This window comes from Rutidosis leptorrhynchoides, chromosome 9 (genome assembly GCF_046630445.1).
Source record: "Rutidosis leptorrhynchoides isolate AG116_Rl617_1_P2 chromosome 9, CSIRO_AGI_Rlap_v1, whole genome shotgun sequence".
NCBI classification, from domain to species: Eukaryota; Viridiplantae; Streptophyta; class Magnoliopsida; order Asterales; family Asteraceae; genus Rutidosis; species Rutidosis leptorrhynchoides.
The window spans coordinates 237,266,430-237,286,860 of record NC_092341.1 but is presented as its reverse complement, the minus strand read 5'-3'; the positions used below and the strand labels follow the sequence as shown (position 1 = coordinate 237,286,860).

General features: G+C 33.0%; 1 protein-coding gene across 1 annotated transcript; it reads right to left on the bottom strand.

The window, feature by feature from the left end:
* Positions 1 to 342: 342 nt before the first annotated feature.
* LOC139868607 (uncharacterized) lies at positions 343 to 1,506 on the bottom strand. The gene has a single exon (XM_071856941.1). It carries the CDS (start codon positions 1,504 to 1,506, stop codon positions 343 to 345), a length of 1,164 nt encoding a protein of 387 aa, XP_071713042.1.
* Between the last annotated feature and the right edge of the window lie 18,925 nt (positions 1,507 to 20,431).

Sequence of the window (20,431 nt, the reverse complement as noted above, 5' to 3'; positions counted from 1 at the left end):
TCTTGAATATTTCTAACACCAAATTGCATATTGCTCTTAGTTGGATTTGATGCATGTGTGGTAAGAAGCTGTTTGATGGTGATTATGCCGTTGCACGAAAGGTGTTCGATAAAATGTTCATAAGAAGATTTACGTGATATGGTTTCTAACACCAATGTCAACCGCTACAAACATTTTGTATTTTTTTTTTTTTTTTTGAAAGGCAAGAAAACTTTTATAGATCACAAAGAAAGCGAACAAGAGGGATCAAAACGAGAACCTCCAACACAAAATTACATAACAACACGAATATTACAAAGTGGGTTGCTAAGGTGCAATGCCCAACTAAAAAACACCTCAAATCTAACTACGTAAATAGACACTCGGATCGTTCAACCATGATAACCACTCGAAATTCTTCCCACGTGCTCTTTTGGAGATCCATTCGAACGAGTTAATTTGAATCTCGTTCAATGCAATTGCACCATTCCATTTGTTGCCACGAAACACCATATTATTACGATTCTTCCAAATGAAATATGCGGCCACCCACTCCACGGCTTGCCAAACTTTTGATCCAAAACATGACATGCTAGCTGATGAAGCTTTGCTTTGAAGGATTTCGTTTATACTCAAGTTATTCATATTTCCGAGACCCCACCAACTATACACCCGATTCCAAACTTCCATAGCATTGTTACAAAAGAGTAATGAATGTTCCACCGTCTCTAAGTCATCATCGCAAAGCGGGCACCTCACGGTATGAAGGTCAATCCCTCGTTTATCTAGTTCAATTCTAACGGGCAATCTCTTTTGTGTTATACGCCATACAAAAATTTCCAATTTTTTTGGAATTAGATTATTTCGCATGGTTTCTTCATAGTTGTTGTTACCCGATAAAACCACCTCATCCAAAGTCGGCGCTAATTTTTTAACAGTGAACTTTCCGTTGCTCGACATTGACCAAATCCAAGGGTCTATATTACCACAATTAAAATTGAAGAAATTTAATAGATTGGACAAGCTAGATAACTCACCACATGTGCGCCCGGATGGGTTTCTTTGCCGTTGCCAATTCGCATTCCATGTATCGGTGTACAGAAGTATTCTGTCTGCTACGCAAGCATCTTGGTTCTGCTCCAATCGGTAAAGCCTCGGGAAGAGAAGACGCAACTTATTACCCCCGAGCCAATCGTCTTCCCAAAAACTGGTGCATCTTCCATTACCAACTGATTTGACCAACGAATTTCTGAATTGCACACCTTTTTCTTCAATCTCGTATCCTGCCAATAAAATGTTACGCCACGTACTTGGTTTAAGAGAACGGATTGCATCATTCTCTAAATCCAAGCCGCCATTAGGACCATCAATGCTACAAATTATTTTGACCCAAAAAGAATTAGTTTCTGTTTTAAATTTCCACAACCATTTTCCTAAAAGACTCAAGTTTTTATTTTTAAGAGACCCAATATTTAGCCCCCCACCCTCATAAGAAGAAATCACACGATCCCATTTAACCCACGACATTTTAGAGTCCGAACCCGACCCTCCCCAAAAAAACACACGCCCAATACACTCAATTTGATTAATCACACTAGAGGGAGCATGAAAGAGCGAGAAAAAAATACAACGGTAGACTACTTAAGAACGATTTGATAAGAACAAGTCGCCCCCCAAATGACATCGTCCGCATTTTCCAATCCGAAAGTCTAGATGTTATTTTATCAACAACCGGTTTCCAATCAGTTTGTTTATTCATTTTAGACCCGATGGTTAACCCGAGATATTTAAACGGTAAACACCCCATTTGGCATCCAAAACTATTAGCCAACGTGGCAAGATCATCCTGCTCAACACCAATACCGTACATATAGCTTTTGTGAAAATTGACTTTTAAACCTGACGCCCATTCGAAGCACTTAAGAAGATTTTGAAGGCTACGAGCATTCTCTCGGCTCCATTGACCAAGAAAGATGGTGTCATCGGCATATTGAAGGTGTGTGACTTGAACTCTATCATTACCCACTTCAATGCCTTTGAATAGGTTTTTTTCGGATGCGGCTTTAATCAAAATATTTAGTCCCTCCGCGGCCAAAATAAACAAGAATGGAGAAAGTGGATCTCCTTGACGAACCCCCTACCAAGTTGGAATTCGTTAGTCGGGGACCCGTTTACTAGAATAGAGATGGATGCCTGACGTTAAAGAGAAGGGGTACTAAATACTATAATATTTTACTAGTAAATACTATTAAATACGATACAATTTTACACAAGTTATTTATTTATTTATAGAGTGGATATACCTAAACCTTGCTACAACACTTATAGGCAGTGTACCTAATCGTACAGTAGTATAGTTTTTAGTAAGTCCGGTTCGTCCACAGGGAACTAGCCAAGTTTAACGCTATATTTTTAAAAACTATATTTGTATATAAATATATATATATATATAAATATAAGAAGTATTATTATTATTATAAAAGGGGATTTTTACCGTTTAATGACCGGTTTGTCGATTTAAAAACTTAAGTCGCAGTTAAAACCTAATGTAAAATATTAAATATATAAAAGACTTAATTTAAAGCGTAAAGTAAATAACAATAATTAAAGTGTGATAAATTAAAGTGCGATAAATAAAATGACAATAAATAAAATTGCGATAATTAAAAAGTACGATAATTAAAATGACAATAAATTAAAGTGCGATAATTAAAAGTACGATAATTAAAATGACAATAAATTAAAGTGCGATAATTAAAAGTGCAATTAAATATGAAATAAAGGAATTATGCTTATTTAAACTTCCGTAATCATGATGTTTGACGTGTTAATTTTAGTTTATTACCATGGGTTAATTGTCCTTTGTCCTGGATTATTCGATATGTCCATACGGTTTTGTCCATAATAGTACATCAGTCATAAATATAAAGTGCGAGAGTCTTCGTCAAATTATCCTTATACCCGAAGTCAAATATTCCAACTAATTGGGAATTCGAATTGTAACAAGGTCTTAATACTTTGTTTAATAAATACACCAGGTTATCGACTGCGTGTAGTCTAAGGTTTTACTACTTTGTTAACAATTACACCAATTACCCTTGAATGTAATCCACCCCTGTTTCAATGAGTCTATTGATTATTAATTCATTTCAGTGTCCGGTAAAATGAACAATTATTGGTATTTATAGATATCCCGCCCACCGTACCCGATTAAGCGTATGTGGTTATTTATAGATACGTCAAATTATAACCTTTATATTAAATTAACGAGGTATCGTTAAGTTAATATAAAACCCATTAATAGCCCATAGTCTAATTTCCACAAGTGTCGTTCTTTTATCTAAACCCCAATTATGGTCCAAAACCCAATTACCCAAATTTAATATTTAGCCCAACATCATGATTACTTCCGCATTAAATAAGCATAATAATAACTTAGCTACGAGACATTAATTTAAAAAGGTTGAACATAATTTACAATGATTAATAATAGCGTAGCGTTACACGGACAGAATTTCGACTTACAAACTTAAAACATTCGCTAACATACCCTTATTATTAAAATTAAATTAAAATTAAAATTATAAATTATAAATATAAATATATATATTGAGAGATAGAGAGTGAATTAGAAAAAGATGTGTTTTTTCGTGCAGAATTCGATGGCTTTTATAGGCCCACAATTTACTGTGCAGCTCTGCGAGTGCGGAGCTTTTGCTCTTTAGAACTCCGCGAGTGCGGAGGTCTGAAATACAGCTCACATTAAAGATCCAAAACGTGGGCGGCTTTTAATTATAATATATAATAATATATATAATTAATTATATATTATATTATATTATTGTGCACATTTGACTTGTAATTTTTGGTCCGTTGCGTCGCGCGTTGAGAGTTGACTTTGGTCCCAGTTCCGATTTTTCGAACGTCCTTTTGTACTATTTAATAATTTGAACTTTGCGTTTTGCGGCTCGTACTCTTGTACTTTTGAGACGTTTCTCATCAATAATTTGAACCTCTTTGATTGTACTTTGTACTTTTTAGCTTTTTGATCGTTTGCGTCTTCAATTCGTCGAATCTGCCTTTTATCTTCACCTTTTATTATTTAAACGAATATCATTTGTAAATAGGACAATTGCAACTAAAAGCTTGTCTTTCTTGAGGGATAATGCTATGAAATATATGTTCGTTTTTAGCATTATCAAATATTCCCATACTTGAACGTTGCTTGTCCTCAAGCAATATAGTCTTGAAAAAAAAAATATACTAGAATCACTTCTTTATTCTTCACACTTTGTACATCAGTGATTTCAATACGGCGGTATGAACAATGATAGTAACGATGTGGTTTATAGTCCCACATGACTATGAAAATTTAGATCCGTTAGGAAATTGGATCTTTATGAAAACATTTGATCTTTTGAAAATTTAATCTAGCTTTTACCCTGGATAAATTTTTCGGAATAACCCATCACCGGTGTTTGCAAAATATTTTTGTGGGTTTTGTGGGTTTCAGATTTGAAAATTTTAGCTCAAAACTTATGGTTTTGTGTCACCCACTTGCTAACCTTGTATTGGGAAAGTAACACATCCAGTATACTTGCTCCGTATATTACCTTTCGGTAAACTACCGTCTGATTGTAAAGGAAAGCGAAGCAACTGTTGAGGCAATGTCCCGTGACATGCTTTTAATTTTGGTCTATAACGTGTCGGATGCAATTACTATCCTTTGTAGGATCAATAGTAAAGATCACCCTATAGTTTTTCGGTCTGGCACAAGGTCCTGTCTTCGACCATGCTATGCAACCACCGTTCTTACAGTTGACACCCGATTTGGTTCAGGTGACCTAATGAATTCTTAGGATTTTACGTTCAATGGTAATGAACGCATTAAAAATGGGTTTTCAGAAAACAAATCGGTTTGTAATTTTGATCAAAATATTTTCTCGTTCAAGCTCGAGTTTAGATATCATTGAATTCCATGAGTTTGAATTCTCACTCTTTAAGGTCAATCTCAAGGATTGAGTAATATCAGTCTTAAAAGCTGATTTTTGATCTTTAAGGAGATTATCCTTTCTGGGGGTCTGATTCATTAGTCTTATCAAGCTAATTTGCACGGCGCTCTCCTCATTTTACGAGACAGATCCTCTCAAGGTTAAGATAATTCTGACCACTTGGCGACCCTGTTTGATGCTGAGGTCCGTGGATTTCCAGCTGATTTTCGAGAAAACTTTTCAAGATTTTTCGTAGACTCTACAACTGGTCTGGACGACAACTTCCTGACCTAAATCAAGAAGCGCGTGTCTTTTTCGGAAGACTTTACTTCCTTTTAATGATGGAATTGATTCATCGTGTAGATCCATCTTTTCTTTCAAATATATTATAAGAAATTGGGTAAAACTGATAAAATTGTCCAAAACAAAAGTATCTTCAGTTATTTGTACAAAAATATGTGATATATGTTTTAAATAACTTGGTAAATTTTTCCCACACTTGGCTTTTATTTTCCTTTCTTTGCCTTTTTATTATCCTCTATTTCATTTTAAATGAATTCTAACATTTTGGGTTGTTTCTCAATTTATGTCCTTTCCGAGGTAACAATAATTTCGGTGTTAACACCTAGTTTTATCGTTCATAAATATGTATAAACATGATTTTGAATTCATTTATTTGAAAATTTTGAAAAATTTTACTAGAATTGGGTAGTCAGTATATAAGACTAGGGCTGTTCTTTTTTATCAGAGAGCACTAGATTCTAATACAACTAATGCGTTACTAGTATTTTTAATGGTAACCAAGTGTATAAGTCAAAAATTTTAAAAATCCGAAAGAATTTAACCCCTTCCCACACTTAAGATCTTGCAATGCCCTCATTTGCAAGAAATCAGTAACAATTTAAATTATTGAGGGTGATTAGCGTAGAAAAATGATTAAATTTTACCAAAGTTTCCCATCATATTGGCGTTTGTTTGTTGAATGATAAATGGTGCATATCATTTGTTCATTCCTGCAATTGTTATTTCACATATATTTTGCATCTTGTCGTCAAAATTAGTTGCTTTTGCTGAATTTAATGTCAGTCTTTGAAAATGGGCTGTTTTACCCTGTTTTGTACATGAGATAAACTACAAACATATATATATATATATACATATTTTTGAAGTTGGGTATATCACCCCACATTCAAAAATTCTTAAGATTTAATAATAAAAGTTAGAAAATTATAAAAACTATTATAGTATCAAAAGAAATATTAAAAGTATAAAATTACAAGTTACCAAATAAATAAAAATAAGCATAAAAGAAAATCAGGGTTGATGAGGATGGTGCCAGTAGGGATCCCATTCATAGCCGTATGTGTGTAGAATGCTTGAGCTGGGTCATATGTAGGGTATGGTGGTCGGGTCTGTATAGTCCAGGGAGGAAATACGGGCATTGGAGTAGCAATGTAGTTTGCATTTATGTGTGCACGATGACTTATGATTTGGTTTTGATGATACTTCCAATCTTAAAATACTCGTTGTCTAGCCATTTCATACTCATGATGAGCCATAAAAAGTTGCATTTCTGTCATCTGATTACCCCCTCCCGCATTACCTTGCTGTTGATCTCTCTCGACCTGTGGATGCCTGCCATCATATTGTGCTGCAGCGTTGTTTCGTTTCTTTAAAACCTTAGCACCATGATACACGCGTAAATCTATCCTATCACGGGGTTCTGGTTCTGCCATTAATAATCCCCCCGACTTCTATCCACACCGAGATGTTCAGCAATTAATGTAACAAAGATACCACCTCCTATTATGCTATTAGGCCGCATACCCCTAATCATAGTCGATAGATAATAACCCACACAATAAGGTATACTTATAGCGCACTGTGGGTCTCGAATACACATGTGGTAAAATAAATACTGTTCATTTACCTTTTCCTTGTTCCTACCTCGGTGTGTAATCGAATTGGCTAAAAACCTGTGGATCACTCTTAAATCGGCTCTATCAATATCAAGATAAGAGTAAGATCCCCTTTTGAATCAGTTATGGCTAGTCATTCTACTCCATACACCATTCATATCAAAATTCTCATCAACCCTCCTACCATGAACTATCAACCTCTGACAATCAGGAGATGCTAGCTCCTCAGGCGTATATATACGTAAAGCCTGAGTCATATCTAGTAAAGACATATGGCGCATCTCACCTCCTAATAAAAATATAAGAAAAATTTGATCGGTTAAAGTAGATACCCGATCATTTATTTCAATACTACATAACCACTCCACACACCATTCTCTATATACAGGCCTATATATGTTGAATAAACGTACCCAATCATTAAAAGTAGAATTACCATACCTTTGTGTAAGTAATTCTCTGATTGGTTCGGCTAATCCAACTGCTTCTAACGAATCCCATTCTATTATCCTAGGCACCTCAACAACATTAGACTATCCAAAGTCTGTCAAACCTCAAGTTTGGGTGTAAATTCGGCACATCGATATTTGAAAATAAAACGATTGGATGAGGTACATTTTGTTGATAAAAGTCATTAACTTCCTGTTGTTCCGCAGTCTCAGGAGGAGGAGCATTGCGAGCCTGGGATGAAGATTCACCCCTTTCAGTCTGAAAAATACATTAAACACAATTTTTGTGCATCCAAATATGTATTAGTGTTAGCAAAATCATAAATCAAAACAATTACAATGACATGTTTAAACCATATTAAACTTTATACACATTTTCATAATACTAACAAATCTATATTTTTACAAATAAACTTATATGAAAATGTATACAACATTCCTAAGCATTTAACTTCTAAAACATGTTAAAAATAATCATTATAGCAATTAAACAGGTTCCACATGGCATTCATATCAATTAGATCAAGTTCATGTATTTTTTACTCAAAAAGTCCACTTTAATCTTCATAAATCATGTTTAGGATCAAACTTTTGATCATTTAGCAACCTAAACATGTTACACAACTCAATTTAGCATAAACTAACAATAAAATTCGGCCATAACCCGTTTATATCAGAAAGCCCCAATTTTGCTCAAGAACACAAACCCTAGATTACTCAAAATTTGAAGTTTAAGGCTTCTAATCATGTTAAATAGCATCAATCTAGGTTATACAAGCATAATATACAATCAATTTAAGCACAATTACACTAAAAATCATCAAAATCAAATTAGGTATAAATTTGCTCAAGAACATTAAAAATCCGGATTAAAGAGTGTTTAGATGTATAAATTACCGTTTTTCTTGAGTAACTCCTTGTTAATAATCTCCTCATTGTGATTTTAGCAAAAAAATTTGACGATTTATGGTGAAAAATTTCGAATTTGGGAGTGTTTTTGGGTATTTTTTCGCAAAAAATTGAGATGGGGTGTGTTGGGGACTAGTCTGTTCGACCAGTTATCCCTTTCTGAAATTTTTAAACTCCGCGAGTGCGGAGGTGGTCCCACTTTAAACTCCGCGAGTACGGATTTACCTTTTTTTTTAAAAATAAAAACCTTTACTTAATAAAACATAAATTAATAGATTTTAAAAATTTGTTTCTTTTAAGAATGAGGGCGTTTCGGATCGTTGTCCTAGTCCGTCCCTCGACAAAACTTTAAAATTTGTCATTTTTAAGCGCGATTTTAAAAGCAAAGATTTTTGGATTTTTTAAATGTTTTTGACATACTTTAATTCAATAAGATTAAAAATAATGATAATAAAAGTTCTCGTCCCTCCCTTGGGTAAAGCAATTTCGGTTCAACGATCTAGTTTTCAACTCACAACGAATTTTAAAAATCATATTTTTAACTTAGTGAAATAAAGTAAATTTTTGTTTTTAAATTCACTCCAAACTTAAATTTAAAATACATAAAATTAAAAATTCATATTATTAATATTTTTATATATTAATTTTACAAACTTATATTAAAAATATTAATTTTTAAAATATTTACAAACTTAAATATATGAATTTATAAAAATTTATAATATTAATTTAATATTTATATATTAATTTAAAAAAAAAACAAGTTAAAAATAAAATTAAAAATCTTTTTGGTCTTTTATCCCACTTTTATCAATCAAATATAATCAAAAATATACGCCCCTCTTTTGGGTAAAGTAATTTCGGCTATATTACCTAGTTTTACTCCTGATGAATTTCTGAAATATTTTGGGTTGATTGATTAAAGATATTTATACCTTAAGAATAAACGGTAAATTTCGCAGTGATGTAATAAATTTTTGTATGATATCAATAATTTCGGTTACGCATACCTAATTTTATTGAATACCAATTTAATACTTTATAGCGAATGATTCAACGTTTATTATCAAAAGGTTAAAAGCAATAAAAATAAAAATAAATACTGTACATACTTACCTATGAGAAATAGAATTCTCAGAGACCTGCTTTAGCCGACTCATAGGAGAGTCGTGTGATTTGGTTCTCCATAGCTACATAAGCATAACCTCGATTCTTCAATATCTTTTCTTCTAAACATATGAACGGTCCTTCTCTGCATAGAGTAACAAATTCGGTATTTGAATATGTTTGATTATTTGAACATTTACCTTCGTGTGACCATTTTCCGCATTTATAACAACTTTCAAGGTGTCGTGCTCTTCTTTTTGTTGCGGATTTTGATTTTCTTTTATCAAAATGTATCTTATGATGATCTTTTCTGAGTTCTTTTCTTACTCTGTCCATTTTTTCTCTTATGAATGGTACCAGTTCACTCGGAAGTGTGTCATTATTACATTTAGTAATCATAGCTTGTAGCATTAGACCATGGTTCAGATCAAAGGAATTCTTCATCTCGTAAAACCTAAAAAAATAAAAATTCAGAATGGGGGGAGAAGACTAGTTCTTTAGGGTCTGCTAGGGAAAGACCATACGGATTCCATTTTCGAGAACTACACGAAAACAGAAAATCTAACTCTAACATAAATACATATTACTCTTAAAAGATTTGAATCTTCCCACACTCAGTTAGATGTGGTGTTGAAATTGTGATTAACTTTATTTTCAATTAGATCATTAACAACTTGTATATCTCTGATTTTTGCTTCAATCCATTTGTTGATTTCCTCCGTAACTTTCACAAATTCAACTAACATTGCCTTTTCTTTTGGCGATAAATTGGATACTAATCGGTTACATAACTTAAAGTTTCCCTTAATCCTAGCATCGTGAATCCGTTTATAAAGTTTCTTCGTTGAACTGTTAAAAACGGGTTCATCTAATTTCGTATCATCAACGGGGTTCTTTATTATCGGATCATCATTAAGTGTTTCTTCATTTTCCCCACACTTATGCGTTTTTATTGGTTTAACAGTTTTGGTTGGCGGAGATCTAAACTTTCGGTTCACAAAGGTGACTGATTTATCACCATCCCTAAGTGTCATTCTATCTTCTCTTACATCAATGAATGCCTCGGTGGTTGCTAAAAATGGGCGACCTAAAATTAGAGGAATATCAAGGTTTTCCTCCATATTAATAACTATGAAGTTTGCAACAAAGGTCAAACTTCCCACTTTAACAAGTAAATTATTTGCTATTCCAACCGGGTGTTTAATGGTTAGGTCAAATGATGCATTGAAACAGTACCTTTATTTATGAACGGATTTGAATTGTTTTGTTACACGAATTGATTTATTGTATATGTGGTGTTTTAATGAATTCAGGTTGGTTTCACACATATATAGGCAACTAGTCCTATTCGTGTGGTTTAGTTTGTTAGTAAATCCGGTTCGTTCCACAGGGAGACAGTGTTTAAATTATTTTTAATAGTCTTTGAAGTTAAACTTATTTAAAGGGGGTTTTGGATTAGGAGTTTATATTACTACATAATAATAATAAACTATAACTTAATCTTAACTTAATTATATTATTTATTAATTTATACGAATACATTATTTATAATTATTAACTTAAAAGTGAATTAATTGAAATTATACTAATTGTGATCTAAATAAGTTTATTACTAAATGATAATTAATAAAATATTAACTTTAAATAAAACTAATTGATTAGAATTTTGTTTTGAGCAATAAATTATAACACAAATTTATTTAAATTAACTAAATAATAACTTAAATTAAATATTAAACTGAATTAATAGTAAATTATAATAATTAAACAAATTATAAATTATTTAATTTAAAATAATAATAAAAGACCTAATTTAAAACTTAGAATTCAAAAACAATTCGTAATAGTGTTATTTTTATACATACGCGTTTCGCGTAGATTTATACTCGTTCCGCGTATAGTTTAGAAGGTACGCGTTTCGTGTAATATATACGCGATACGCGTAAGTTATATTCGATGTGACAAACAGTCCTGGTACAAATTCGAGTATTTTGATTTATATTTTTAGTTTTGCTGAATAATAATACGTAAATAATAATAATAATAATTTGCAATATATGAATGGGAGTGTTTACTTAAATGTGTCACCTCTAGATCCATGGATTGTTTTGAGTTTAAGACCTATTAAAATGTTTTAGTATAAAACTTTATATTTTTCTTTCGAATAAATATAAAGTTATGACTAACTAAATTAAATCTAATTTTCATCGGATTACATTTAGATAGTTACTAGTTCTTAAGTATTTAAATTAAGACCCAACCCAATTTTGACCTTCGCCAAAACCCAAATTATAACGGTTTCCCTTTTTATAATTTCACTATTATATGACTAGTGATATTACCCAAACCACCGAACTTTATTTCTAATTTAGTGTTAATAAATTATTCATAAGTTCGTTTAGATCACTTTTAATGTTGAAGCTTAATTTATATAGCTAAAAATATCTTTCGTTATTTTAATCTAACAAACTAAGTGACAGGAGTTAAATATCCAAATACATAATAATGGTTCTTTTAATTAGGTTCAATGTTAAAAATACTTAAGTTACATTTTAATTTTTACAAATGATAACAATCCATTTTACTAGGGGCTCTACATCTAAGCAAACACTAGGGAAATTAGTTACTCATTATGCTAGGGTAAATATAAAAATATAAATATACAAACATAATAATAACGATAAATATTGATAACGATAATTTTAATAGGATATACTTACGAAAATCCTCACTTTCATTAACTTCAAAACGGTAGCAAAATTACAATAACAACACCCTTGCACTCGTACAATAATACCCTTAATCACGAACAATACACTCTTAAAACTGAAACTATCTTAAATATTGAACCTTGGACTGAAAGTAATATTGGTACTTGAAAATAAAATACAGTAACTAAAAATAATTGAATGATGTAAATGTTGTTGTATATAATTTTGGAGCTGTATCAAAATGTGTTCTGTTGGATTCCTATATCTGTGTCTTTTCTCTGTGTACTTAGTACTCCGTATATAACATTTCTCTCTTGAAGTAGTAGGTCAAAAGTGATGTGAACTTGATCTGCTTTGCTGTGTACATCCCATAAAGTTTGCAAAAGTATTATAATTAATCATAAAGCCACCGTCCCATTTGCTTTAGGAATCTGGATCTGGTGGCAACATTACGCGTTTCACGTAGGGATATACGCAATCCGCGTAGGGCCAAAGTACTACGCGTTTCGCGTAGCATTGCACACGTTTCGCGTAGGAGTATTTGACAGTTTTCATATTTTTATTTTTTCGTTTGTTTTTTGTTCACCCCGTATTGACGTTTATCGACTTAGAACTTTCTTTTGAACTCTTCTTCTTCGATCATCTTGAACTTGCATTCGGGTAAACATTATCTTGATATATATTTGGTTTAAATCCGTCATTTTATCGTTGTTTTATCGTCGTTTCTTCAAACTTTACGCTCACATTTACTTTTGTCGTTTTTCTCGTGAATTATGTATTTGAATGTCTTCATTTCGGTAAAAGCCGATGAAATATAGATGATATTGCGTCGAAATATATGTATGTTTAAAGCAATATCAAAATACCCCACACTTGAACGTTGCTTGTCCTCAAGCAATTACATCTTCTAAATAGAATCGGAACATTACATATTTTTCCATATCGAACATTTAATCACACAACACACGCTACACGAAATGAAACACACGCTATATGGAATAAGTTGGAAACACTACACAATATTTATTGTATCACACGCACACCACACGAAATGAAATTCTGGCAACAGAAACAAAATAGAAACTCGTGATTAAGGTTTAAAAATTTGGATCCTTAGGGAAAATTGGACCTTGTGAAAACGTTTTATGATTTTTTAATATGTCATGCTAGTTTTTACACTAGACACGTTTTCCGGTTTTAACCTCAAATTCCGGTTGAGGGTAACTGAGAACCGAAGCCTCAGTTGGCGATTAGCAAGCTATCCGCCCCCATGATTGAAGTATCATGGAACTTGAAACCGAATTTTATGAAAATGGTTTTACACAATATAATTCATAAAATAGCGTAAGTTTTAGAATAAAATTATATCGTGTCCAAATATCATCGGTGAACCATGAGTTTGCACACCTCAATTTGTTATGGCATATGTATGTTGACCGCAGTCAAACATAGATGCGGTTGATCTTTAAAGAGATCATCCATCTGGGGATTAGATTCATTTGTTTTAAAAGCTAATTTGCAATGTGCCCCCCTATTGTACGAGACAGATCCATCTTATGGTTAGGATAAGTCTGACCACCAAAAACCCTGTTTGATGCTGAGGTGAGGTGGATTTCCAGCCAATGATAGAGATGAATTTTCAAGATTTTTCGTCAACCTACAGCTGTTCTGGACTACATCTTCTAACATAAGTTAGCAAGTGTGTCATTATGGAAGACTTTACTTCCTTAATAAGATATTCAGGTTTAAACATTCCAAAGCAATGATATAGAAACATGTGATAAATGGTTCTAAACATATGGGTTTATAAATTCTGTTATACTTGGTTTTTTTTTTATAGGTTTTAATCAAATAAACTTATGTATTTTTAATGTATGGAGACAATAATTTCGGTTTTTGACACCTAATCTTTAATTGCTCGTAATTATCTTAAAAATTGATTAGTTATATTTGTTTAAAAATTGTAAAAATTTTCATAAAAACCACTAAATTATAAGTTCTCGAGAATTTATATACTCCTACCCCACACTTAAGATTATGTAATGCCCTCATTACATAAAATCAGATTAAATGTATAAATTTGAGAGGACAAAAAGTGTAAAGTGTTTGGAACTTCCTTTGTTAAGCAATTGGAGATTGTAAAATGCTTATTGTATGAACATAGCCAATCCTTTTTATCACAATAATGCTTTCGTGTTTCGCTATGTTGAATCTCATCATCGTAAGTACCTGTTAACAAATATGTCAATCACAAACGAGATGGGGTTGTACTTAGTAGTACAAAAAATTTACCCCACACTAAAAGTTTTTGTATATATAAAAGTAAAAGTAAATCAACTCACCATAAAAATTATTTTACACAAAAAAAAAAAATACAAAATAAATAGTTCTAAAACTAAAAAGAAACTAGAAAAATGACCACGCAGGGCCTCCCTGATCTTCCTGTTCCCATTGCTGTTGCTGCCGCTGTTCATTTAGGCGTTGTTCCTCGTAAAAATGCCTATAGGCTTCCTGACTTGCGGCTAAGGCAGCGTTGGGGTCATAAGGTGGAGGTAGAGGGTCACCGTGTGCTTGCCATTGGGGGTATGAAGGAAAGGCTGAGGGTGTGTAAGCCTGTGGGTTAGCTGCGTATAAATATGCCTGATGATGCGCCCACTCTAACTGTGCTCCCTGGCCCCTCTGATCGTAGCGGATGTTTTCTAGAATATTACCCTGATCTAATTGGCTTGCCCTTACATCCCCTAACTGTCGAGACAAACTAGTGTATTGGTCTTCTGATCTCCGTCCCCACGTTTCATATGAGTTTCTTATGGTCTAAACTCAATGAATTAAACGAATTTTGTAGCATATCGAAATCAGACATATCTGTATTAGACGAACTAGCCTGATCTGGCTGTCTGCGTCTCCTCCTAGTTTCCCTCGCGGGTTCCTCATCCTCCTCCATAGGAGCGGGAGCAACAACTTCTTGTCGTCTTAAACTAATTACCCCGCCCCTCACGTGTATAGCCTTTTCCATCCTATACACATCCAATCCTAAAGTTTTAACAGCTTGATCTACCGGTTGTATTGGAGGTTCTGATTCACTCGGGTCGAGTCCGAACCAGTTTCCTAGACACGTGATGTAGTGACCCCCCGACATGTCACTTGTCCCTCTAGCACCTTTACCAACATGGGCCAAAAAGTAAGCAACTCCATAGGGTATACTAACAGATGTATCCCTATTTCTGATCGCATCTAAATACCAAAGGTCGATATAATTAATTTTATCTGTATTAACAAATGACCTTTGGTTTATTGTGTTCGCTATAAATTTATGAATTATTCTAAAGCGAACATCAGTGATCTTTAGGTATGATTCTTGGCCTGGCTCATATGTATTCCTTCGAGTAAAAGATTGCCAGACTCTCAAAGAATCATAATTTCCTGTACATCTAGCTCCTGTAAAAATATATTTCCTAAAACCGGGAGCCAACATCTCCTCAACGGTGTAAATCCCTAATGCTTCAGTCACGTTACTTAGGGACATACTTCTATCTACCCCACCCAGTCGAAATTGTAGAAAATTAGGGTCATTGATAGTTTCTGGGTGTAAACTCGTTCTAACGGTAGAATAGAACTCTAAACACCATTCTCTATATACAGGGTTATTTAAATTAAACAACCTCTCAAAATCATTAAAAACCAAAGTCATTCCAAATTCGTTTGTGAAACTTTGGTTTAAAATTCCCCTTATTTGTTCATCTAAGTTGACTGGGTGTCCTAAGGGAGCCCAATCCACAACGTATACTGGAGAGATGTTTCTATTGACCAGAGAAAGTAAGTCCTTAACCTTTTGTAATCGGTTAGGTAAATCATAAGGAAATCTCAGGTTCGGGTGCAGATTCTGAAGTTGTTGTTCCATTTCCGGTGTTACTTGTTCTTCCCCTTGCTGTTGGTTAACAGCTCTCATTCTAAATAATCCCTGCATAACATTTTAAAACAAGAGAATCGTCCCAATTGGGTATGTTAATGTTAGCAAAGAATTCATCCTTGACATACAAGCTTGTTTAAACACTACAGGAACCAATATTTCAACAACAGTTTACTTCTAAAAATTAAAACAAACAAAATAAATCACAAAAAAAAAAAAAAAATCATAATCATAAATCAAGTTTCAAAAACAAAGTTTAATTCACAAGTGGAAATGCGCAATTGGCTAAGCATATATAATCTAATTCAATCACATTGCGTATATTCCAGCTCCTAATCATCATCACAATCCATACTTGATTCATGACAATTACAAAAAATTATCAAATTTAGATGAAAATTAAAATCACAAAATCAATCAATCAAACTTATATTCAAATGTTCTACTACTATCAAAACATCTAAAAACATCTAATTATACCCAAAATAACACAATTCAACAGCAATTCCTCAATTTCCCCAATTTACATAAACCCTAACTTTTCAATAATCAATTAAACATTAAATTTTCATGCTAATCGGGTTTTATTTTCATACTAACAACATAGCCATAGCAATAATCAAGCAAAATTTAACAATAACAAGCTCTAAATTCGGATTAAAGCCAAACAAATAAATAATGAAAAATTTGAAGAACAAGGGTAAAAATGGGTTTAGGACCCTTACCAATCTCGGCATGTTGATAGATGGAAGAATTGGGGAAGATTGGGAGTGTTAATTTAGTTTTTGGGTGTGATTTTTAGGGTTTTTGCTATTTCCTCTCGTCCACAGCAGAGAAAAAAAAAATTGTGGAGGAGAAGTGCTGGTCGACCAGTTATCCTATCTGACATTTCAACTTACGCGTTTCGCGTAGGGCTACGCATTTCGCATGGTTTCTGATTGTACGCGTTTCACGTGGTTTACCACACGTTTCGCGTAAGTTTTATTCTTTATCAACTTTATAAGTATTTAAATTTTTAAAATATCTTTTTATAAATTTATATTTGTTGTAACGGAAATTTCGGTTGTTATACCTAGTCTTTATCCATTTATAAATTTTAAATTTCAATTTATAAAATTTAATTCTTTAAAAGTTAAAGTTTTTAATATTTTACAAAAACAAAAGGAAAACAAAACATTCTATTTTTTTTTTCAACTTTATAAGTACTTAAATTTCAAAATATCAATTTTAAATTTATATTTGTTGTAACGGAAATTTCGGTTGGTATACCTAGTCTTTATCCGTTTATAAATTTTAATTTCAATTTATAAGATTTAATACTTTAAAAGTTAAAATTTTAATCAAAAACAACTTAAAAATAAAACAAAACACTCTATATTTTTCTTTTTTTTTTTAAAATTTTTAAAATTAAAAGAAAATTAAAATTTTAAAATTAAAAACAAGTACATGAAAAATAAAAATTAAATGAATTTAAAATACACTCTATTTTTTTAAAATTTTTAAATTTTAATATATACTTTCAAACCAACTAATTTTCAAACTTAAAACTTTGTTTCCTATCAACTAGGTAGAGACAATCTCGGTTGTTACACCAATCATTAACCACGACAAAAGTTTACAAGTTATATATCTTTACGGTTATTGATAAAAAAGTATATTTTTTGTAGTTTTAATTTTTCTGTTGTTTTTGGTAGTTTACCATTTAAAAGATATATTATGAATCCAACAATAAATTTCGTGCAATTTGAAGAACGACAATTCAGTTGCTACACTTAACATTATCGTTTTCAATGAAAACAGGTTAAACTCAAGGTTTATCAATTTTAAATAGTAGACCCTTTTTAATAAAAACACAACAAACAAATACCAACTAAAACACACCAAAACATAAACACACAAAAATGCACAAAATTACAAAAATGCACAAACACACAATTGGCGAGAAAAAGAATTAGATTGTGAAACCGCGTTGACTCGCCTCGTAGTGGAGTCGCATCATTTTGCCCCCCATGGCTTCGTAGGCGTAACCTCGTTGGTTTAAGATTTTTTCTTTTGAACATTTAAAAGGCCCTTCTCGGCATAAGGTTACGTACTCGTAATTAGAGTCCGTCTGGTTCTTTGGGCAATTTCCGTAATGAGCTGGTTTTTCACATTTTACACACTTGCCCAAATGACGCGCTCGACGTTTCTTAGCTTATTTTGATTTTCCTTTGGCATAGTTTTTCTCGTTAAGTTTTTGCCTTATTTCTTTACTCGCTTGATCGCATCTTCTCTTTATATCTAAAACCACATCTCTCGGTAAAATCTTATCACACATCAAAAGGAAATGGTTGTAGATATATTGATTGCGCATCTTGAAAATAAACAATAAATAAAAGCGAAAAGAAAAAAAAATAAAAAGGTAGAATGGAGGGAGAAGACTAGTTCTTTAGTGCCTGCTAGGGAAAGACCGAACAAACCCCACTCTTAAAGACGAAAATAAAGTTCGAGAATGGAGTTGAAAATTTTAAAGTTACCCTGAATTTACTTGTCCTTAGGGTAGAATGTGATCTCGTCTCTTTCCGTAGTATTGATTCCTTCAAAGTATAATTTGAGTCGATGACCGTTCACTTTGAAAGTTCCACCATCTTTGCTATATAATTTTGCATATCCAGATGGAAAAACTTGTTTTATTATATATGGCCCAGTCCACCGGGATCTAAGTTTCCCAGGTGAAAACTTAAAACGTGATTGGAATACTAATACTTTATCCCTTTATTCAAATTCTTTCTTTTCTTTTAACCGTGCATCGTGCCATCTTTTAGTTTTCTCCTTGTATGTTTTAGAGTTTTCATGCGCTTGTAGTCTTAATTCATATAATTCATTCAGTTGCAAGAATCGGTTTTCTCCGGCTTTCACAAGGTCGGTATTACATTCTCTCAGATCCCAGTATGCCTTGTGTTCAACTTCGACAGGTAGATGACACGCCTTACCATAAATTAATCGGAAAGGTGTAGTATCAATGGGCGTTTTAAATGCGGTTCTAAATGCCCAAAGCGTATCATCTAACTTTCGATGCCAGATTTTAAGATTATTTTTAACCGTTCTTTCTAAAATTTGTTTAAGACCTCGATTTGTGTTTTCAACTGGGCCACTCGTTTGAGGGTGGTAAGAAGTTGAGAAATGATGATTAACTCCGTACCTTTTTAGCACTTTCTCAAGTAGTTGATTTGTAAAATGAGTTTCACGATCACTGATTAATGCTTTTGGAATCCCAAAACGCGAGAAAATATTTTTAAGAAAGCTGACAACAACTCGAGCATCATTAGTGGGTAGGGCTTTTGCTTCAGCCCATTTAGAAACGTAATCGACTGCCACGAGAATGTATTTGCATTTGTTAGAAGCGGGGAATGGACTCATGAAGTCAATACCCCAAATGTCGAATATTTCACATACTAGGATGCTTTGTTGTGGCATTTCGTCTCTCTTGGAGATATTTCCAGATCTTTGACAAGCATCACAAGTTTTTACCATATTGTATGCATCTTTGAAAATTGTAGGCCAGTAAAAATCTGAGTCAAAAACCTTTTTAGCTGTATAGCTTGGTCCGAAATGTCCACCAGCCGGTCCTTCATGACAGTGCTCTAGAATTTGTTGTGCTTCTTTGCCATATACACATCGACGAATAACTTGATCTGCTCCTATACGAAAAAGATTAGGGCTTTCCCAGAAGTAAAACTTCAGATCAGCGAAGAATTTCTTCTTTTGCTGATAGGTTTGATTTTTAACAAGAATTCCTGCGGCTAGATAATTGGCAAAGTCCGCAAACCATGGAATTTCTTCTTCCATTTCTATTCTCATAAGGAACTCGTCTGGAAAAGTATCGTGAATAACAGATTCATCGAGTGTTTCTAAGTTAGGATTTTCAAGACGGGATAAGTGATCTGCAGCGAGATTTTCAGCACCTTTTTTATCCTTAATTTCAATGTCGAATTCTTGTAGGAGAAGAATCCAACGAATTAGTCTAGGTTTAGCATCTTGCTTTTTGAATAAGTACTTTAGGGCTGAATGATCGGTATAAACAATTGTTTTAGATAACACTAAGTAAGATCTAAACTTATCGAAAGCAAAAACTACTGCAAGAAGCTCCTTCTCAGTAGTTATGTAATTCAACTGAGCTCCTGTAAGTGTTTTACTTGCGTAGTAGATTGGTTGAAATTTGTTATCTTGACGTTGACCTAAAACAGCTCCCATCGCAAAATCACTAGCATCACACATTAGCTCGAAAGGTTTGGACCAGTCGGGTGATACCATAATGGGTGCATTCGTAAGTTTATTTTTTAGAATGGAGAAAGCTTGTAAGCATTCGTCATTGAAGTCGAATGTACTGTCTTTCTCAAGAAGTTTAGTCATGGGTCGAGCGATTTTGGAAAAATCCTTTATGAATCGTCGATAGAATCTCGCATGACCTAAGAAA

What these genes read in the sequence shown, in the direction of transcription:
- LOC139868607 (XM_071856941.1), bottom strand. Translation starts at nt 1,506, where the DNA reads ATGTCGTGGGTTAAATGGGATCGTGTGATTTCTTCTTATGAGGGTGGG.